Source organism: Haliotis asinina, chromosome 16 (genome assembly GCF_037392515.1).
Source record: "Haliotis asinina isolate JCU_RB_2024 chromosome 16, JCU_Hal_asi_v2, whole genome shotgun sequence".
Classification (NCBI taxonomy): domain Eukaryota; kingdom Metazoa; phylum Mollusca; class Gastropoda; order Lepetellida; family Haliotidae; genus Haliotis; species Haliotis asinina.
The window spans coordinates 3,461,811-3,486,494 of record NC_090295.1 but is presented as its reverse complement, the minus strand read 5'-3'; the positions used below and the strand labels follow the sequence as shown (position 1 = coordinate 3,486,494).

Below are 24,684 nucleotides of genomic sequence, written 5' to 3'. Positions count from 1 at the left end.
TAGAAAGAAGAAAGAGAGAGGATTACTGAGGGAGAAGCATGTGGAAAGTACATTTGTAGCGTTTGTACGATGTTCAAGTGAATAGCTGTCGGTTTGGTTGAGGGAACGATTTCTGGAACGCGGATCAAATGTCGAATTTAGAGAGTAATGTTTTACGTCGCTTTTAGCAATGTTCAAATAACATGAACCGGAAATGAGCTTCCCACAATTTACCATATGGGGAGTTTGGGCCTTTGGCTAAAGTTTTAACCACAGTGCTCCTAACCCGAAACAGATATCATTTCTAATATTGTAAATCACCAAAACAATTTCACAAGATGGAGAACAAGCCCTGTATGCATTATGGAGACGATTAGCGATTTCTCAAAGGGAATATTTCATGGCACTTTTGCATAATTTTCATGTACACTTAACTAATCTAGTGCCGCTTAACCGAACATGCTGAATTACGATAGTTGGTCTATTGATATTCTCTCTGTACAGCTGTTTGCCTCGACAGTCAATGGGATTGTGTAACAGAATATTTGCCTATAAATGGGCATTGGAAATATGCACATATAGAACTCATTGTATTCCATCTCATTCGTGCAAGTGACTGTCGCTCTCCTCGCGAATCATAACCGCAGTATATTTGCATAGTGAAGTGATCACGTTGGTGGTTAAAACAGGATTTATTTGAGGGACATTCCAACAAATGGTTGACAAGGTGATTGTGTCTGTAGCTTTGTCATTTCATACAGAATATACGAAGAGTTATAGACACAGTCGAATTCCGAATGTGCTCTTAACGCGCCATTTTCCGCATAGGAATCGCTTTCTAACGTTATGTATCGCTCGCAGCAAATAAAATACTACAATTTCTTCTTTATTTTCAAACATATATGCAGTGTGCATTATATTTAAATATTTCATTCGTTTAAACAATGATATCAAGTCACCAGATATTTCCTTTTTAACGGTAATCCGGTCAGTTAAAGTACATGGTAAAGTGGCTGTTTGGTTTGTTAGGGCAATAAAAACCTAATAATTAATGTATTACGACTGGGCTCTGCGTTCTTCAGGAATAACAGGTGTGACCAGGCGACTGGTGATGTGACTTGCCCGTTTCAAAATAACGATTTTCGTCTTAATGCTCCAATGGAGTTTCTTCCAGACGCGTTAGTGATTAACTGTTCTATGTATATCCACGGTATGGGCTTACGATGAACACGTTTTGGCCCATACTGAGCATTCATAAACAGTTCAAAGTGACGTAAATAATTGACAAGTGTATTGAGGTTTTGGGAAGATCGATACTACAACAGTAAAGTGTCGTATAGAGAGAGTTTGGTATTTACAATACTTTCAATGTTTGTATTGATTATCTGGAATGTAAAGTGGTAAACAACCAACATTGTATATATGTATGTCACTGGCACGAGGAACTACCTGCATTGTCCGTATTACATTATACGTGAGGTTACGCCTATCATGTCTTGAAGAAGTTAAATCAGGCGGGTGCTAATATATTTAAACTACAACGGAATGGTTTTCTAAATTTGTAAGCACCAACCCGGGCCGTCTCCTATTCTCTCGGGTTTCCTTTTCTCGCCGATGCGTGATACTTAGCGGTTGTTTACATCATTGACCAGTAACTAGGAAGTGATCCAAGTCTGTGAATTATCAAAATTTTGCAATGTAACGAATATTCGTGAGTTTTAACCAACTTGGAAAAATCGTAACTTTCCCCCGCCCTTCACGATAAGATTCCCCTTCCTTACACGTAATAACGTTTCTTTCTCGTTGTACCGCGAGAATAGGAGACGCCTCGAAAAGTCAGCGGAGGACGACCATGTTTTTCATCGACCTCAAGTGAGATAATTCACTTGATGGATTAAGCAGTTGATAGATACAGATGTTAGAGGGGGAATCTCTTCATTCAAAACAACAAGCATACATACGAAAAGAACTGTTTATATTATTTTTTCAGCTGATATTCGTAAGTACCACGAGAATAGGAGACGCCAGTAACCAGGAAGCCAGTAACGACGGGATTTCGTCCCACTTTTAGCTGACATACCGACATATAACTGTAAAAGTGGTAATAATGGGGATAAACCCAACTCACTCACTCACTCAGATCCACCCCTCTTTCACTCACTCACACATACGCTCACTGTCACTCTCAAACACGCACTTTCACCCTCACCCACAGTCAGCCACTGGGAGGAGGTATTTTTTTCTTTGATAGTCATTTGTTTTGAAGACTGATGACGCAGTTCATTGATTCAAACTTCACCTCCCCATGCCCCGCCCCCACATACACTCCCATATATGTTCATGAGCAGTATTCTTCCTGCAGTATATTAAATGCATTGTGCATGTCGCATGGCTGGATATGACGTATATGTAACGCTACTAAACACGGCATAAAATACTACAAGCGTAATAAACACGGGCTGGGCATGTTTATGCTGTACACAGATGGTTGGTTGTTTTCAGCATTCCAGCGGCGGTCTGTAAATAATCGAGTCTGGGTCACACAATCCAGTGATCAGCAACATGAGCATCTATCCACGGATACCATGACGTGTGCATCTGGACCAGAAATTCCAGTGATTGAATTTATGAGAATGGATATACGTAATTAGGATACGATGACGAGTGTCAAGCAATCAGCGAGACTGGTCATCCGATCCTGCCTCTTATTGCCTGCTGGAGGCCAACTCCTGTCTTCATGGGAAGACACAACCATTGACTTGCTGAAGACCAGTTCTAAACCGGATAATGCAAAATTGTGATGTGGCATCGTTTAACATTGTGCGTCAGTGGATGTAAATAAACTCAACATAGATATTAGGGATCATAACGACTGCATTAAAGTACAACAGTCTTCACTACAAACGTATCCCCGGAAATATTTATAATACATAACTTATTTGCTTCAGTATATTCCCAGTTCTGGAAGAGCAGGGGTGAAGTATACCTGCAGGACTCGTTTTATGAGATTAACGCTACTTGCACGAGGTGCAACCTAAGGTAAAAGCCAGGTTGCACTTGCCAATTCCAGTTGCACCGTTTTTATTGCAATATGTTGATGCCATTATTTAGATCTTCCATTCAGAGGTTTACCCACTAAAATTGACTTGCACCTGGTGCGAGTTGGACTAAAACAAACGTAGCACCAGCGCAAGTAACAAAGCACTAAATCAAGCCCTAAATAATAAATATGCATTATACTGCGGTTAATGAATAAATAAATTTCCTATAATTGTACCTGAATTGCAATTAACTGTAAATAGGTCAATACACGTGTAAATCCTACGTGTTTTCATTCTGATATATTCCTGTGGTATATTTGGGGCATGTGCAAATCGTCTAAAGCAATCGCTTTGCAGTGTTACCCTTCCTTGACGTGACCGGAACCACTAATCATGGATTCAAATTGGGACCATATTTCTAGTTGTGTCGTACCCAAGTTCGCGGGTCCACCAACCTGGAACACGGCCATGTCATGTTTTACGTCACTCCTAGTGTTTGTAAACACAATATCACATTCGCTGCATTGACCACTCGTCCCGGGTAGACACAAAAGAACACAACCTGCTGCCCCGAGCTCTGATATGTGAGCACCATATGTGCCCCTCTTTCATCACGGTCTCAATTAGTCTAGTGTGCACGTTAGATGGGACGAGTATTGCCCCAAGCGGTGACCTATACTCTTGTAACAAATGTAAGATATTCATCAGCATATATGGGTTTCCCTCGTTTGGACGTTGTCGTTGCAGACATTATCGTAGCTGTTGTTATAATCATCACCGTTGTCGCATACATTATCACATCATCCACATCCAGTTGCAAACCAACCTCAGCAGTACAAAAAGCACCTTCAACAGCACATCAACCAATTTCAACTTCAATTTCAGCTGCACATCAACCAAGTTTAACTAGCAAACTTCAACTACACATCAAACACAGTTGAGCTGCACGTCAACTAAGTTCAATTGTACTCCAACCAAATTCAACTGTACACCAACCAGGTTCAACTGCACACCAACCAAGTTCAACTACACACCAACCAAGGTTCAACGGGTCACCAACTAAGATCACCTGTACACCAACCAAGTTCACCTGTACGCCAACCAAGATCACCTGTACACCAACCAAGATCACCTGTACACCAACCAAGATCACCTGGACCTGATCACCAACTTCGATCAGCTGTACAAGAACCACATCAAAATGCACATGCACATCTCCAACGGTACGTCAACCACGATCAGCAGTACATCAACCTCGTTCAACGGTTCATCAACCATCTTCAAGTGTACCCCCACCAAGTTCAACGCTACACCAATCACCTTCAGCAGTACATCAAACAAACGGTAACGTACATACTACCAAGTACGTCTTCTAGCACTTTAATGCTTAGAGACGAAGAGCAAGTATTTCCGTAAACACACTGGCACCTATCTCTGGAGGATGGGGCTGATCAAGTAACGCCATGGTATACATTTTACATACATTATTACACCACGGTCCCCAGCGCCCGCCAACACTGCTGTCTCCCAGGGCAATCTGGATGGCCAACTCCGAGCCAGCAGTTATTTAACACTGACAGATATGGAGAAATTTCCCTGCAACATACCAATTAGTGTTAAACAGACAACCCAAGGATGATCCAAGGAAATTAATTACATTAAGAAATCCATTATTTAGAATATTACAAACTAGGGAATATGAACGACTTTGGAAATGAACCAGTGGTTAAAGCGAGGAAAGTCTGATTGATGACTCAGTACTATTGTGATGCCAATAAGCCTACAACGACTTGGCAAATCGATTGAGCTCATGACTATGTAATTGTCAGAGATATTGACATCCTAATATATGTTCGGAACAAATGATGTGAAATTTCAACAACAAGTCATTAACCTGGAGTAACGTATATTAAGGTCTGGATGACCTGGAATCATTGTTTTTTACTTGACGTGAGCATATGGCAAGTCAGAGCTGTGTTGAATTATCACTAAGACAAAGAAGCAACCTTTTAGTCGCTTTCTGCACAGATGAGGCACAACGATGACTGAGTCACGCTAATAGCTTTAAGTTAGTGGGTGTTCCTAAACTCTTCATATGAGAAAAAGTCATGTACAATGTAGTGTAATGTACGTAACTTCCATTAGAGTCTTATCATGAAAAGCATCCGTAGAAACTCAGCAAGGACCTATAAACTGTGCACGTTGGTTTAAACACTGTTTTGAACAATAATTCAATTTACAAGCACAAACTGGTTTCGATGGCAGATATCGCTGGGTCGATATCAAGCGATATCTTCAGGATGATACCTCAACAACCTAGGTATATATGTTATATTTAGGATAGATGTATTATGTCTAGACGAGATATGTTATGTCTAGATCAGATATGTTATGTCTAGATCAGATATTTTATGTCTAGACCAGATATTTTATGTCTACACCAGATGTGTTATGTCTAGACCAGGTATGTTATGTCTAGACCAGGTCTGTTATGTCTAGACAAGGTCTGTTATGTCTAGACCAGGTATGTTATGTCTAGACCAGGTATGTTATGCCTATTGCGAATATGTTATGATTAGAATAGATATGTTGTGTCTAGACCAGATATGTTATGTCTGCACAGATGTGTTATGTCTAGTGCGAATATGCTATGTCTAAATCAGATATATTATGTCTAGACCAGGTATGTTATGTCTAGACCAGGCATGTTACGTCTGGACCAGGTATGTTATGTCTAGGGCAGATATGTCGTCTTGACCAGATATGTTATGTCTAGACCAGAGATATAATGTCTAGACCAGAGATACAATGTCTCGACCACAGCATATATCCGACCTGGTCTGTCATAACGTGGAATTCTTCAGTATCGACAGAAATGCAACATATCATATGATCCAAATTACACAGATTGAAAGAAGAAGATAGAATTACGAGCTTCTCTCTCCTGAATAGGACGCGGCGCGGGCGTGCAACATCACAAACTTAAGCAACAAAGTTCCCATGCATCGCCGGACAGATGATCCAGTGTTTCGGTAACTTTCATGGGTTTGTTTGATCATGTCCACATCAGACACAAGATTATTACTACTAAACAGATGCTGAGGAATAGCTGAGGAATTATATCAAAAAAAGACAGCCAAGGATGACCTGAAAATGATACTATTAAGAAGAAGTTACTTACAGCTCGAGAAATTATACTACTCAAAACAACTTAAGAACATCCGATTCATGACACAACAGGTCAACTATCGTAGTGTGAAAGTATCGGGTGGTGTTTATCGCCCTTTGAGTGGTATTCTTTAAGCAATAGAATTCTCGTCACCAAGAAAATTATCCAAATTATTTTCAGTAAGAAAGGAGCTGAAAATGTTTAAATTCAAAGGACAAGAGCTCTTAAATATGCAAATAGCCCAATTGTGACTATCACTGCGTTGTCAACATTTAGGGTGAGTGAGTGAAAGTGGTTTGATGGCACTTTGTGCGATGTTCTAGGAATATAAGGACGAAGGACGCCAGGAGTGCGTGTTATTGTGCCAATGTAACAAATCAAACCCGGGTATTTGGCGTGATAAATATAATACTGTTATTCTTCTAACTGGCCAATTTCAAGGACTGGACACATATATATATCTATTAGCAGCACTGAAGAAATAGTCATGATCCGTAACTTTTCAGTTCGGTATTTATAACCAGCCAAAGGTAAATGACGCTGATCAGTTAAGCCTATGCTTATATTGATTATAGTGGTTAGGCCTAACGGCAAGATTACGCCAACGGATAAGAACGGCATCCAGGCAAAGAAGCAAAGGTCAGCTAGGTACTAATACGTATAGCATGCAAGTGTCAACATCTGCCCTTATAGTCTATGAAGGAAAAATTATATTTACCAACTACAGATTGTACTGTACTATATTGTCATACTATGATCTCGCTGCGTTGAATGTTATTCCTTACAGCATTGGGCGTTAGTGCATTAGACGTTACTTCACGTCACGGTACTCATTAGACGTTACCACATTACACGTTCCGACATTTTATCTTACTACATTAGACGTTACTGCAACGTACATTACTGCATTAGACGTCACTACAGTTTGCATTACTACATTAGACGTTACTGCAACGTACATTACATTAGACGTTACTGCAACATACTTCACTACATTAGACGTTACTGCAACGTACAATACTCCACCAGACGTCACTGCATAGATGTTACTATATTAGACGTTACCGCATCAGATGTTACTTCACTTCAGTGTCCGTTCCTAAATTGGGCGTTCCCTCATTAGATGTAGCTGCAGTAGACGTCACTGCAATGTATGTTACGTTACATATTACTACTTCAAAAGGTATTACAACGTACTTTACTGCACTAGACGTAACCATATAATTAAACGTTATTGCAATGTGCGTTAATACATTAGACGGTACTGCATTAAACGTTACAACATTAGACGCTACTGCATTAGACGTTACAACATTAGACGTTACCCAATGTACCTTACTAAATAGACGTTAATGCATTATATGTACGTTACTACATAGACTGCAGTGTTCATTACTGCATTTGACGTACTTGTAATAGACGTTCCTGCATTACACGCTTGGGCTATAGACTGGCAGCACGTACTGTTACTGTGTACAATGTATAACGTTAACAAAAGTTGGGTTTTTTCTCAATCCCCAAACATCTTTCTATATTATATTATTTTGAAAAACGGGATTAAATACTAAAGCACCATGCCTAAGATACGTTGCAATTTATCAGTTATATAGGACAAAAATGATTGAAGGCAATGAATATTTTGGGGATACTTTCCCAGCAAAAACATTTAATAGATTATTTTCATAAATATTCACGAACCCTCCACAACCGTGTTTCACCTCTTCTAAGTGTCCGTTACCTAAATTATATTTTAACCTAGCTACCATGTCACATATGCGCATACTCGTTTGCTATTCTTTCACAGAGTATGAACAATTTCAATAATTTATTTTCATGATACGGCATGTAATCAAATAGTTTGATCATTCACAGCTGTTGTCTGGAACCTCATCAACCAGGCTGATCATTGTCTGTTGGACTGTTCCACTCTAGCACTCTGGCAGCGGGGAATATCAGTCTTTGGCTTACAGGGGACCGTACAGATCTCGCAGAGTGAGTGAGTGAGTGAGTGAGTGAGTGAGTGAGTGAGTGAGTGATGGTTTTCTGCCAACATCAACATATTCCAGCAATATCATAGTGGGACACGTAAGCATCGGGCCTCACGCTTTGTACTCATGTGGGAAATAAAACCGGCATGACGAGCGAACGCTTTAATCATTTGGCTCACCATCCTTGTATGTAGACACAGTGGAGAGTGAGTATGGTTTTGTGACGCTGTTAGCAATATTCTAAATCAGACAAGTACAACTGAAATGCGCTCCGTGCCTTTGTTGGGAATCGAACATGGATTATTGGTGTGGAGAGCAAACGAATTAACCACTATCCAACCCCCCACTCTGTGCATGAGTTCAATTTTAGTCCGTTGTTGGCAACATTCCAACGCCGGAGGACACCAGAATTTGGCTTTACACATTGAATCCATTGGGAATTGAAACCGGGTTAATGCTGTGATGAAGAAACGCTTTAACCACTCGCCCAATGCTCCGAGAAAGTAGAAGAAACCATAGCGATATTTTCATAGCGTCAATCAACCTTACGTCAAATTCTTTTCTTGGCATAATATTCGAAACATTCGTCAATCAACCTTACGTCAAATTCTTTTCTTGGCATAATATTCGAAACATTCGATCAGGTTGTTTTTATTCGTTTTTAGGAAACCTTTAGACACAATGGCAGCATTTCTGGTAACATTTGGTCATTAAATGTCATCTTGTAAGTGTTCGAGTTAGTGGAGTTTGGCTTAACGGGGTTTGGGCATCTTCATATATTATAAAGTATAACAGCAAGACAGAACAAAGGAACATGGACGGTTTTCCCTCATCGGAATAACAGAATTCCTGGGTGCAAACTGAGTACATTATTAATTAACCATTTATTCTGAAACTTATAAGGTAACTAAATACATGCATATACAATTATGCGATCCAATTCCAGAGTTGCTCGATATTAAAATATAGTTTAGACGAGCTCAAATGGCATTTTCCATAGCCAGCGGCATTGGACCGCAGAACGTGAAACTGTTGAAGGATTATAATACAGTACCTAGGCTGCACATCGGATCAGTAGCTGCAGGTAACAGCTGTCGACGAAGCGGGGAGCTTCGTAGTATACTGAACAAGAAATGTTATGCACCATGACTACTGGGGGATAAAGTAAATTAGTTTTACGCCGCTTGTAGCACCATTAAGGCAAAATCATGGCGGGAGAAAAAAGAAATGGAATCTACATGTGCGCATGTGGGGAATCGAACCCGGCGTTACGAGCGATCACTTTAAGCACTGGATTATCCTACCGCCCCCGGTGGTAGGGACTGACAACACAGTTTCAGGAATATGTCACTAAAATGTTCTTGATCTCGAACATCCATTGTTCATCTTTGGTTACGAAGTGTCTCCCAAGACAAATGTCGGTCGGTGAGTCAAGTGTTTGCTTGTTTTCAGAGTGTTTTTTTGTTCGATTTCCATTATTGTTGCAGCAATACTGCGTCTCCCAATGGATGCAGGTCACCACATGGTAAGATAAGAGATAAGAGTTTCTACGGATTTGTCGTTATAATATACTCTTTGAAAATAGGGGATCAAGTTGAATAGGAAGTGTAAACGTTTCAAGGACAGACATCTTATGAACGCAACACCATTTCCCTCCATTACAACCCTCAAACACAACGTATCATATGCACGTGAACAAAGCAGGAACCCCATACACGTGCATGGGGTTCCCTTCGTGATTTTGACGTTTTTTCAAGGTCGAGATATCACTTAGAACATTAATTTTGACGCTTATCTTGCATATACATATATTAGTGTTTGTTTCTAGTCATTTGATTTTAAATGAAAACCGTATACATGCAAATTACATGCCATACACCAATGATCTTTCAAAAGCGACTACATTCAAAATAACTATGGTTGTAAGGAAGTGCAAATGGTGATGCACTCTCAAAACATTCAATAATATCATATCAACATTGATTGACTCCGATAAATCACCTAAATAACTTTAATCGTAAACAGAAAAAAATGAAGATATCCCCAACTTTTTTGAAGACTTGTGTACATAGATTTGTATGAGATCATTTTCTTTTATTTTCAGGACGTCTTGCAACCAATGGTCGGTGGGGTAGCCTTGTGGTTAAAGCGTTGCTAAAAGCGATACTTATTCACTCACTCACTCTCAAGCCCATTGTTTGAAACGTCTGTGGTCGTCACAATTCTGAAACGTTGGTAGTCTCAAAATTTCAGTCACTGATTAATGAAGAACCGTAAAACCTAAACTAAAATGATTGGTTGAGTTAGGTTTACGCCGCACTCAGCACTATTACAGTTTTATGGCAGCGATCTATAGATAATCGAATCAAGACCAGACAATCCAGAGGTCAACAGCATGAGCATCGATTTACGCAACTGTGATACGACATGTGTCAACCCAGTCAGAGAGCCAGACCACGTACCTGATCCCGTTAGTTGCCTCTTAAGACAAGTACGGTGTACTCAAGATCCGTTCTAACTCGGATCTCCATGGGTCTATGATTATTAAGCCGTATTTTGTAAAGTCATGTTATCCGTAAATGACCTTTTACGGCAGTGTTTACATAACCCAAGTAACATAATGAAACTGTTGCCGTAGCAGGAAAATGCTTTAAAATCTTTACCAAAGACATCGAAACACTTACAAACATTCCGAAAAAACTTTCAATTTCTCTAACAAACACTGTCAGTATCATTGACAAACACCCAGCCGACGCCAGTAGTATTCATTACGAGAATCCAGGTTCATAGTCGATGGCAAACACCATAAAAAGAAAAGATCAAAAGAAAGAAAGTGTTTATAAAACATTTCCCGAAACTGACATTTGAAAATTGTTCGTACTTGACGTATGTGTCTGACCTGTATTATCAAGCGAATAATATGAAGTTCGTTCGTTCGTTCCACACTTGTGGATGGGCATTATTTCGTAAATGATACTATTTTAAAATGCATTGAAAAGCAATTGATTTGCCCCCTACCAAATGAAAACACGACGTTTTTTTGGACGAACCAATGACCTTGATGTTTGGATCATATAATTCTCGTAGCAGCCGTAACTACCAGCCAGACTCATCGCCTTTCATGACAAAAATTTGTGCAATTACCTACTTGAATTTACTCATGATTCAGAAAGTCATATGATTCAGGCATGAATCAGAGCCCTGACAGATACGACATCCGGTAAATAGGATCCCAGCTCTGGCGTTGCGACTAGTGTGGCGCTGCATGTAGGTGAGAACATGTCACACTTTTCTGGCAGTGTCACTTGAACAGCAAACGACTACGTGAAAGTTGATTCTAATTATCGCTGGGGATAAATGTTTTATACCATTCACATGGTTCTATTTGTGACGAGGGTATTAAAGAAATAAATCAGGCTCTAACCAATACTACATACAGTTGTCGTGTGTTTGTGTTTGTTTGTTGTTACATTCCCTAAAACGACCCTTGAAGGTCCGGGTTAGAATATTGATCCTCAGTGGATTGTCTGGTCCAGACTCGATTATGTACAGAGATCCGTAATATAGCTGGAATATTGATGTGTGTGGCGTAAGAATAAACTCACTCAGTCACGAATGCCGAATTCAGTAATATTCATGCTATATGATGCCAATTAGTAAATTATCGAGTCGGGACGACACATTCCAGTGATTGACATGATGACCATCGATTTAAGCAAAAGGGATTTGATGACATGCATCAAAAAGACAGCGAGGTAGACAACTAGACACCCTTCACCCATCTACGCAGGGTGTATGTAAGTGCAATGTTTCTTAAGTTCAGGACAAGGCCCTCCCGTTCTACCTTAAGAGTGTTAGATAATCTAAAACTTGGGTTGTAAGCATGAGTTTCCAGGTGTTTCAACACAAACATGAACGGTGGTCTGACGTAATGGCTATTACAAGAAAAAGTTGCAAGTAGAAAGGTGAGGTACAAAACAATTAAAGATATCGTTCATGTTCCAAGGAATGATAATAATATTGACCGTAATGTATTTGTTGTTTGCGATGATCATTACTATTATGATGATGATGATGATGATGATTATGTTGATGTCGATGACGTTGGTGATATGAAATTTCAAAGGTAATAATTAATAAGTTCTGTAACTGATTCCATAATTGTATATTACGTACAAAAAATGTGTACCCAAGCTACAATGTCTTAAATGACACCTCATTTGTGGACATCGAGACGGTTCTAACGATAAGTAACAACGGTGTGCGTTCGTTCAAACGAAATCAGCTTAAACTAAGCTAATCCGACCACCATGCAGCGCTGATCATCCTAATGGGAACCGGAATATCGAATTTCGCTACAACGAACGACCCCACAGACGTCGAGATTCGATGAGAGGGGGAAAATTAGGAGGAAAATTAACGTAAATAAATAAGTACTCACGTGGTTTCAGTTCATACGTGTGCCAGTAGGAGTTGGTGATGCTGACGATCATCACTAACACTGTCACCATGCTGACAAACACTCCCAGCCAACGTAACCTCACAAAAGCCTCGTGTTCCCAGAATTCGCTAAGCACATGCCACTGATGCATTGACAGTTGGACCTCAGATTTAAACCGGTTTTTCTTTTTCCCTTTTTCTATCACCCTGTAAGCGTTGTATTGCTCCTGTTTATGTCTCCGTAACTCCTTGATGTCATCTTCCGAAAGGTATTTCCGTTCCAAATCAGGATGAACAAATTTTAATCCTTCTTGTCTTGCTTTTTTAACAGGCGTGGAAGTTCTTTCCTTTTTCCGTTCCGAATTTTCTATCATTTCAACACGACGTCGAAAAGATGCGCGTCTGTCACGTGACCATTTGGCCCACTGAGATCCAAGAGAAGCTCCAAGAAACTTGGCCTTGACGGAACTCCTGGACTTTGTGGAGCCCCCTTGGGAGGACCTGCTGATGGCGGAGCTTCGCCGGCTCCCACTTCTCTTGTCCCACTCTTCATCAATGTGCTCTCTCTGGAGGCCCATCGGGGACAATGTATCCATAACAGCAGTCCCCGGGGAAAAGTACTCGTTGTAATTCGCGTGACCAGGGCCGCTACTATAGTGGTCATTCATCCTTGACCGGTCTCTGTTTTTCTTACTATCCGTTCTCATATCCTCCCGGCCTGTACCCCGGGCTTGTAACTCGCGCCTATGGGCTTCAGCTTCCTCGGGGGTAAGACTCAACCCCCCAGTATCCCCCCTCGTCCGGGTCGAACCTCTTAAACTGTGTATACTTTCCTGTGAAGAAAATCCTGAAGTTATGGTTTCTCCTAATCCACTTGTTTCTGTTGAGCTCTGAGCGTGTAGTCCATGCAGGCTTGGGGCCCTGTCAAGATTTGTTGTTTCCGGGGACAGAAACTGCCTCCCTCCGTCTCGTCCTCCTCCACCTTCCCGCGTTGTGTCACGTGACTGGCTCAACTTTCCCTTCCTATCCATGACGTGGGATCGTCCCAGGTGTATGTAGATATATTGGAGCGGCTCTTCGACTCACTCCAGCTGCCGCGGTCTGACTCTGGTCGATATCCACGCCATCTCGGGATCTACCTGCAACACACACACACAACAGTAACTCAACAGCTGTAGAACTGTGCTCATATTTACTGAATGAAGTGCACGAACGGTCACACTGTTAAGCATAACAAAGCGACCTGCCTACCCTCAGTGGAATCGTGTTGAAGGCACCGTCTATAGATGCACTCTATATGCGCTATACTCCCGGAGAGTTTACCGTTCATTATACGTGTGTTTCGGAATCTGATTTGTGTTTCGCATAGAAAAGATTCCATCATACTTTTCAGAAGATACTCTAATCATTGGCTTAGCGAAGTCAATACATGGTATATTAACCCTGAAAATATGTACAGTAAATGTAAAAGACGTTTTAGAAAATATAGAAATGTTCTCGTGAGGGAATAGTCAGAAGACTCTCAAAGACTCGCCACGATGACGACAATTTTAACGTTCACGTCGACAGAACGTTCCAGTAATGTTCCAGTTATATGGCGACGATCCGTGCATAATCAGATCTTGACCAGACAATCCAGTGACCAGCATAGAATCGTTAGTGTTACATGAACGGAAGAGGAGTGTGTAAGTGAGTTGGGTTTACACCCTTTCGAGCATTATCTCCAGCAACTTGTGTCACACGTTGTACACACGTGCGTTGTACCCACGTGCGTTGTCGTGCGTTGTACCCACGTGCGTTGTAACCATGTGCGTTGTACCCATGTGCGTTGTAACCATGCGCGTTGCACCCACGTGTGTTGTACCCAGGTGCGAAATCGAACTCACGCGTTCGACGAGTGAGGGCATCAAGCGCTTGACTATCCACCAACGGAACGGACGAAGAAAATGTGAATGGTTTGCCTTTAACGTCATTTTAAACATATTTCGTTTTTTCTGCACACAAAGCGATGGTAGTGCCACGACGATTTGAAGTCCTGTACCTTCACACAGCCTTACGACACCGGTAGCTTTAGGTTGTTTGGTGAAGTATGAGTATCAGTGTGAGCTCTTGTGGACATTGTGCACCCTCGCGGAAGAAGGCAGACAGCACAATCCCAGACTCAAAATCAGTATTCAAACACAACACGTACCACAGGATCCTGATACTTCAAAGGGGCGGAATTCTACCTAACTAAGCTGCTATTAGTCAACAAGCTAGGATAATAATGGCTTGTAAGTGATGAACGTTGTTGGCCTGCTACAGTTACATCGAAGTCACGCTTACCTGGACCACAGCGTTTCTGATGACATTGTTCGCAATAACCAGTTTACAGATTAATATGTTCTGAGAACACCGACTGATGTGTATGTGGTAAGAGATGCATGTGTACCTTGATAAAAGTGGTCACCCACTTACCACAGTGTCAGGAATAGCGAGGTGTCACAGCATAGCACTACAGGTTCTGTGAACACATTGGACTATACCAATTAAGCTCAATTAAAGTGAAGGTCATCTGGTCTGCGTTTGACGAACCATGAATGATTAATGGGTTGATTATTACAAAATAAAGAGAATTTCCTTTCATTGCTTACTTAAGTGTACGGCTTTAGTATCTTCCTGTTTATTCTTTGAAACTACTTTGATATTCTAAACATAATGACATCACTCATTCCAATAGCATATTAAACAAGTCATGAAATAGCATCAGTTCAGCTGAACAAGACTGCTTGGAGAAGAATTTTCATTGTTTCATTGAACTGCAACCTGGGTGCGCAATGTGAAAAAATGTTTTATTTGTGTGTTATTTTGTACCACAGTCAGCAATAAATGAGCTATGGTAGCTGTCTGCAAATAATCAAACATCATGAGTATCGATCTACAGGAACTTAATGACGTCTCAACTATTCTGGACAAAATAAGTTTGGGATATTGGTATTTTTTGACTGATATTTCATCAGTGTCTCAATGTATGAATAGATCATTATTCGTAATTTCAAAATTTACATATATCCCCAACTATTTTTGTCCAGTAAATGTCAGAGACCACCTGCTCCCTTTTAGTTGCCTGTTAAGACAATCAGCGGTGTGTGATGACCAGTTCTAATCTGGATCCCCACGTGTTCGGGTGCTCACGGAAACTGACGCTGAGCGGAAACTGACACTGAGCGGGAACTGACACTGAGCGGAAACTGACGCTGAAACGTTTAATTCGTAATCACAACCTTGGTACAGCTTGGGTGACTGAGAATGTTTTTACATTGATTTTAGCAATATTCCAGCAATAATCACGGTGGAGGGCACCAGAAATGGACTTCACTTCACACACTGCACTCATGTTGGAATCGAACACAGGTCTTCGGCGTGACGAGTCAACACTTTTTTACCCACGATGCTATCCCACAGACCCACTGACAAACAAATGATCATATTGTGGGGCAAACGACCAAAGGTCCTTGACAGTGACGAAACTCGGACAGTAAATTCTGGAAGTACAACTATTTGGCACAGAGGTGAGTGAGTGAGTGAGTGAGTGAGTGAGTTTAGTTTTACGCCGCACTCAGCAATATTCCAGCTATATGACGGCGGTCTGTAAATTATCGAGTCTGGACCAGACAATCCAGTGACAAACAACATGAGCATCGATCTGCGCAATTGGGAACCGATGACATGCGTCAACCAAGTCAGCGAGCCTGACCACCCGATCCCGTTAGTCGCCTCTTGCGACAAGCTTAGTCACCTTTTATGGCAAGCATGGGTTGCTGAAAGCCTATTCTACCCCGGGACCTTCACGGGTTTTGGCACAGAGGACGTTTAAGCAATATGACAGTTTACAATCAGAATTAGCTGGGTTTTATTCCGCTTTTGGAAATATTCCCCAAATATCACAGTGGGGGACACCAGAAATGGTCTACACACATCGTATCCGGACAAATCGAACTTGGACCTTCGGCATGACAAGCGAACGTTTTAACCACGAGGCTACCCCACCACCCTTGCCGTTAAAAGTGATGGCGACACCATGATATTGTGAACCCTGTGGCCAGTACATATTGTGGGAGCAAGGCGGTGGGGTAGCCTGGTGGTTGAAGCGTTCGCTCGCCACGCCAAGAGCCGGGTTCGATTGTCCACATGGGTGAAATGTGTGAGGCCCATTTCACGTGTCTCCGCCGTGATATTGCTGGAAGAATGATAAAAGCGACATGAAACTAACCTCACTCACTCAGTTACTGTCGGAGAATTTGAACATCTTCTTCCGCCACAAAAAGGCAAGAGCGCAGTTAGCCAGTGCACATATCTCTTTCCCCATCGAGTTGGCAGCATGTTGGAGACAATTTAACACCACAAAACCCGTTCCCTCGACATGCATATTCACTCCCAGCGTCACCAGAGTAAGACAGATACATGGATCTGCCTCGAGACGTGTTTACAAAGCATTTAGTGCAAAGATAATTTGCAAATTTCAACCCTTGTCTAAACAATGAACTGAACATCGATTTTACTGGCAATTACATTCGAAGAATTCTCTGTTGCCAAGTTCACGGCGGATAATTTGGTGAGCAGTTCGTCACGGGACTGCCCATGTGACCAGACCGATGTAAAGGCGCTGTCTCAGGAATTGCTACTAAAACCTTCCGTCTTTAACAGGCTTTGTCTTAATCCAGGAGTCCCGCCAGTGGTTAGGTGATTTCGTTTGAACAACTTCACCTTTGCTCAGTTCAAAGTACAGTGGCTATACCGAACGGTAAGAACATATCATCGCATTGGCATATACGTGAGGCCATCTGTATTCAGGTTACGCCAAATGTCATGACGTACATATTCAAGTAATGTCAAGTACATGACGTACATGTTGGAGTGACGTCATTCACATGACATATTCGTTCAAGTAATGTCATCTGCATAACGTATACGTTCCATTGATGTCTTTCACATGACGTATATATTCCGCTGATGCAACTGACATGACGTATAACTTCAAGTTATGTCATCTATATAATGTAAATATTCAACCGACGCAAAATACATGACGTACATATCCCAGTGATGTCATCTACATACCGTATGTGTTCAAGTGATGTCATCTTCGTGATCTATACGTTAAGATGATGTCATTTGCATAACGTATACGTTCAGCTGATGTCATTCACATGACGCATATGTTCACGTGACGTTATCTATGTCAAGTATTCGTTCAAGTGATGTCGTTCAGATGACGTATATGTTCACGTGACGTTATCTATGTCAAGTATTCGTTCAAGTGATGTCGTTCAGATGACGTATATGTTCACGTGACGTTATCTATGTCAAGTATTCGTTCAAGTGATGTCATTCACATGACGTATATGTTCACGTGACGTTATCTATGTCAAGTATTCGTTCAAGTGATGTCGTTCAGATGACGTATACATTCCAGCAATGTCATCTGCGTGACGTAAATGTCAAACCGAGGCCAAATGCATGACCTCCGTGTCGAGGGGATGCCAACTGTATGACATTTGCAAGTGATGACAACTATTACACCTGACAGCACCGCACCACACTGCGCCACGGCAGAACATGCCTTGCCATGTCTGACATTTTGGTAGTCTACTTGTAATGGCGATCAATAAATGCTGCCTAACTTGACAGTGCACTTGACACTATCTTATTTGACATTGTACATCACGTGATGATTACAGGTAAAGATGCCAATAATTGTGTAGGGATGAGTGTAGGGATGAACGCAGGGATGACTGCTACCGCATCTGGCTGTAGATGCAACTCACGACGTGGTGATTAGTGGCTGACTAGAGATAGTAAACAATCCTGTCATGGACGGAGTTGTCACAGTCTCACAGGTAAGCGTGCTGCCCTGATGAACACAACTGCTGGAGTTGCAAGCTGCTGCCCCGACGTAGCGGGAGATCGCCGAGTATCATAACAACATCGTCCTTGACAGCAGAGGTCTGTCACAATGTCAGGATATTTCACTGCATCATAGAGCGGGTCCTCTTCACACCAATGATCAGTGTGGTTACCAAGCTGCCGAATACCTCCACTTGACACCAAGGATCATGTGGTTGCCCAGCTGTCAGGTACCTCCACTTCACACCAAGGATCAGTGTGGTTGCCCAGCTGTCAGGTACCTCCACTTCACACCAAGGATCAGTGTGGTTGCCCAGCTGTCAGGTACCTCCACTTCACACCAAGGATCAGTGTGATTGCCGAATTGCCAGGTACCTCCACTTCACACCAAGGATCAGTGTGGTTGCCGGGCTACCGAATACCTCCACTTGACACCAAGGATCAGTGTGGTTGCCCAGCTGTCAGGCACCTCCATTTCACACTACTGATCAGTGATGTTGCCGAGCTGCCGAATACCTCCACTTCACATCAAGGATCATGCGGTTGCCCACCTGTCAGGTACCTCCACTTCACACCAAGGATCAGTGTGGTTGCCCAGCTGCCGAATACCTCCACTTCACACCAAGGATCAGTGTGGTTTCCCAGCTGTCAGGTACCTCCACTTCACACCAAGGATCAGTGATGTTGCCGAGCTGCCGAATACCTCCACTTCACACCAAGGATCAGTGTGGTTGCCGATCTGCCGAATACCTCCACTTCACACCAAGGATCAGTGTGGATGCCGAGCTGCCGAATACCTCCACTTCACACCAAGGATCAGTGTGATTGCCGAATTGCCAGGTACCTCCACTTCACACCAAGGATCAGTGTGGTTGCCGGGCTACCGAATACCTCCACTTGACACCAAGGATCAGTGTGGTTGCCCAGCTGTCAGGCACCTCCATTTCACACTACTGATCAGTGATGTTGCCGAGCTGCCGAATACCTCCACTTCACATCAAGGATCATGCGGTTGCCCACCTGTCAGGTACCTCCACTTCACACCAAGGATCAGTGTGGTTGCCCAGCTGCCGAATACCTCCACTTCACACCAAGGATCAGTGTGGTTTCCCAGCTGTCAGGTACCTCCACTTCACACCAAGGATCAGTGATGTTGCCGATCTGCCGAATACCTCCACTTCACACCAAGGATCAGTGTGGTTGCCCAGCTGTCAGGTACCTCCATTTCACACTACAGATCAGTGTGGTTGTCGAGCTGCCGAATACCTCCACCTGACACCAAGGATCATGTGGTTGCCCACCTGTCAGGTACCTCCACTTGACACCAAGGATCATGTGGTTGCCCACCTGTCAGGTACCTCCACTTCACACCAAGGGTCATGTGGTTGCCCACCTGTCAGGTACCTCCACTTGACACCAAGGATCATGTGGTTGCCCACCTGTCAGGTACCTCCACTTCACACCAAGGGTCATGTGGTTGCCCACCTGTCAGGTACCTCCACTTCACACTAAGGACCAGTGTGGTTGCCCACCTGCCAGGTACCTCCATTTCACACTACGGATCAGTGTGGTTGCCTAGCTGCCAGGTACCCCCACGGCATTTGAAGTGTTAATGTTACTTCTAACCATGTAGGTATATCCACTTCTCTGTAACCATCTGTGTGGTTTTCACCAACGAATGGAGGCGTTCAGAGCTTCCCTGACAAGCATTTTCAAGCAGCTTCAATAGAAATAATAGACTGGCAAACAGCAAGAAGTTCGTTCCGGGATAAGAATATCAATAACCTATTTCATGTGAATCACGAACACCAATGTTCCAAAAGTCATAAGACAAGACAGATACAAGACCCCATCTAGGCACCATTTAGTCATCCTAACAAAATGTTTGGATACTGAAACGCACATTCTCTCTTCACCTGCCTCTAAGCCAAGTTGCAACACGTGCAAAAAATATCACGATTTCTCAGAATGTATGAAACACTAAAGATCAAATGTTGAGCATCACGAGTTTGCCCAATTTCTCTGGTATAGGTATTTATCTCCGATCCTAACTAAATACCTGGTTATGATAATAATACATAGACACCATGACATACACATACGAATAACCGTGGACAAGTGTTCCATATAATATGAGAATACCTAATGTGCTTGTGTTGTTTTTTCGAACTTATATTTTTTACCCAGATCAGTCGACCAATGAGACTTCTACTACATTCTCAAAGAATCGAAGAGTACATAACGCTGAAGGTTTGCAAATGTCCGTCTCAATCTATCGGGTACCCATTTCCTGCTAGAGCACATGCAAGAGACAATACTACCAACTTGAGTCATGTGTACACTGCTGTAAGTAACTGTTAGTAAAATAAAACGTCAAATAAAACGACTGAGATCAGATACTGATTTTGCCCAGGCTGGTCAGGGTTTGTCTAAGTTCATATTTGTATGCGTTTCTCCCTCAGTCGCATCAAGCAAGAGAACAGGCGGGCGAAAACGTATGTAAGAAATGATAAAATACAAAGACTTTATGTCGATAAATGTATAACATATTTCAAGGCATTTCTAAATATTGGTGACTTGGTATAGCCTTGAAATAACTGTTTGATGTCGACTTTATTTCTTTCACTTTTTTAAAGAATATCGCTGAAAGGCAGAACTGACATGGGGCTTTTCAAAGGTAACGGTATATATTTTTAAGACGCCAGGACACAAATGTCCACATCGACGGTGATATCTGAGTTGAGAAAACGTTTGTTTTATTCTGCCACGATCGTATAAAAGTTCAGAGTGGTAATGAGGGGGTTGGATATCGGAAAATACATGGATATCCTTAGATATTATAGAGTAATACGTTCGTTCAGAGACCATATATATTTTAACACAATTAAACCCTTGATGATATATCTGTGAGTGAGTATAGGGCATCGCCTCATGAACCAATATTCCACAGTTTGATACTAAGCGACACCAGAAATGGGTTTCAAACACTGTACCCATGTGTGGAATCGAACCGGGTCTGCTGTGTGACGAGCATAACCACTGCGCTTGCCGTCTGAGGAAATAAGTGGAGTGATCTGCTGTGACGGAACACGACCCACATTCGTGTCCGTAAAGATAATAATTTGGAAAGAAAAGAGGAACAGAAATGGAACCTTGCTGATTGGAGTAATTTAATACCCCACTCGTCCTCCTATCCATTATTGTGGAATGCTCAGTGTTATGTTTTGTTCAAGTTGTTTTTAACAAAGCAACATTCAGATATACAGCGACAGCTTGTTAATATTCGTGTCCAAAGCTACATCGGGGACAATGCAATGAGACCACCCTGCCGACCACCTGTTTCATTATGTACAACATACATACATTGTTATGTTTGACCCACATGTCTCGGGGATCGGTGAGGTTGTCTTGTGGTTAAAGCGTTCGCTCCTCACGCCGAACACCCGGGTTTGAGTCCCCACATGGGTACAATGTGTGATGTCCATTTCTAGTGTCCCCTGTCTGTGTATTGCTGGAATATTGCTAAAGGCGGCGTAAAAGTAAACTCACATACATCGGAATCCCCAAGTTGCTATTGCCATGGTAATACTGATGTCTGTTCCTCTGGAGAAATGAAAAGTATATTGTATTCACAGTTGAGACATTTTTGTCGACAGATCATATGAAATACATATGAATAACATATGCATGCATAAACTACCAGCAGAAATACGGTAAATAAAAATAATGATCTGAACAAAGCTATTGTTGACATTCACGAGTGTTGAGTGAGTGAGTTCGATTTTACGCCGCATTCAGCAGTTGTTTAGGAATATCACGTCAGGGGAAACCATAAATGGACTTTACACATCCTATCCTATCGAACCCTAGCCACAAGGCTATCCAAATGCATCTTCCCCAAGAAGACGTCTGTGAGACGTTCTCAGATGGAGAGAGTCCGGCAGTGTTGCACCATCTGGCAATTTGGCTCAGCCTGGTGATGCTTGACAAGCAGATGGCTAGCAACACCAGGTCAGTCATTAGTAAGCTAATCAACAATACGCCATCAAGGTGTCGTGCAATTATCGTGCAACATGGTGAACACATCAGATATTGATCTACACGCACAAAATTAATTTTACAGACTTTTACTGGCATTATGCCTTCGACATAATTTCATCAGCGCCCTTTTTCGCAGCTAGCATAGATATAGTATCCACACGAGGAGAAACCCGTAATGTCGACACAGGACCACAAAACATGCATGTCTTATTGTGCTAAGAGCACCCTGTGTGGTACATAGGCTTATTGACATTAATATAGACAGAACTATACAGCGAATAGCTTATGTGGTGCAGCGAATAGCTTATATGTGGTTCATAAGCTTATGGACATTAATACAGACACAGTTGTACCTATGTGGTACATAGGATAGAGAGCAGTGTATGCCAGATTCTACCATGACTTCAGTAAATACTGGATTGTGAATGGTTAATCAAAGTCATTCAAAGGTAGATAATGGCTAAACGCCATATACCTCTGATTTTCCAAGACAGTCTGTATTTTTTCAGAATATAAATGACGCTGTTATGGTAGAATGGAGATAAACGTATTGTGTTGGAAAATCAGAGGTATATTGATTGTATATAATAGCTCTTTTTTCTTTTTTTAAAAACTCACGCCTTCGGTTTTACATTAAATCAGAGCTATTATAATTTCGGTATATATATATCACCAGCACAGTATGTTTATCTCCTTATTGTAAATAGGACATATACTCCTATATCTGTCCACTACGTCAGGCATGAAACACAGACTTTCATTGGTGTTTAACGTGATCAATAACATTACTGTTCTGTACATGACAGTTCAGTGTGGCCCAATTGTTTACATGCCGATCCTCCATAAAATACATGAAGTAGTCACTTGTACATCACTGCGGCTCTATAATCATCACTATACATCTATACTCACATCATTACAGATCCACACTGACATCATTACAGCTCCATACTCACACCACTGCAGATCCATACTCACACCACTGCAGATCCATACTCACACCACTGCAGATCCATACTCACATCACTGCAGCTCTAAACTCATATCAATGCAGCCCCACAAGCCACGCAATGAAGACATTCCGGGAGACTGACTTCATATCCCGTCACCTGACTTCACGTCCCGTACCTGACTTCACGTCGCGTCACCTGACTTCACGTCTCTTCACCTGACTTCTTTCTTGAACAGCACAACAAATACAGAACATGACTTCCAAACTGTCACGAATAATGCAAGTGTTTAAATAACGCGTTTTCCGGAGAGGTCCTCATTGTCACGGACGCTTGCGATTGTTCGTGTAACACGTGCAAACATAATTAGCAAATGTTACACATACTCACACTCCATCGATAATGCATTCACAAAGGTTCTTTTGTTATATCCGCCATCACGAAAATCAGGGTCGAATGCCAGATAGCAGATATTGCTGCCATGCGCGCGTCCATCAATATAACACGACTGTTTAATACAAACGAGCGTCCACAGTTAGCAAGATCGATGTTTGAACTCAACATTCTACACAGTTGGGTCGTGATAATGTTGAAATGACGAACTCTCCCGATGTGGTGGTTGACAATACATCTATTAACCAAATATATGATATGCTGGTTTAAATCAGTGTCGCTTGGCAATCAACACTTATCTCCCCTTGTATGTATGACAGATATATTTATATCAGTTTGTAAGCGGTTCTACGCCCCTTTTAGCATAAATCTAACTATATCACGGCGTGGGGTCACCAGAAATTAGCTTCACACGTCGCGCCCATCTAGAGAATCAAACCCGGGTCTGCGGCTTGACGAGCGAACATTTTACTTATTAAACTACCCCAACATCGTCGCAACAAAACTCTGCAACCTCTACGGCCGTGTCGACGTTTACGGTACTTTCTTAACAGCTACCTGTTCCAGTATTTGGCCAGCTCTATTATCTGACTAAAGAAAACATTTGCTGGGTCAAAACAAATTTCTGTTTGTGTTTTGTATATTTGCGGATGGATTAGAAATGGGTAAACACCCGATACAAATATTAAATCACTCGATCCGTTCACGCGACTGAAACAAACACAGAATGCTGTGAACTCTTTCATTCCGGGATCACCAAGGGGTGACGTATCTCATATTCAACATTTTCAGCCTGT

The 24,684-nt window shown here is 42.0% G+C and overlaps 1 protein-coding gene across 3 annotated transcripts in view; it reads right to left on the bottom strand.

The window, feature by feature from the left end:
• LOC137267585 (uncharacterized) overlaps window positions 1-24,684 on the bottom strand; it is a 137,100-nt gene that overhangs the window by 41,886 nt on the left and 70,530 nt on the right. For all 3 annotated transcript variants that reach the window (XM_067802071.1, XM_067802072.1, XM_067802073.1), the window contains exon 2: window positions 12,619-13,756. In XM_067802071.1, the coding sequence (XP_067658172.1) occupies window positions 12,619-13,648 (1,030 nt within the window). In that variant the 5' untranslated portion in view covers window positions 13,649-13,756. The remainder of the gene's footprint in view (window positions 1-12,618; window positions 13,757-24,684) is intronic.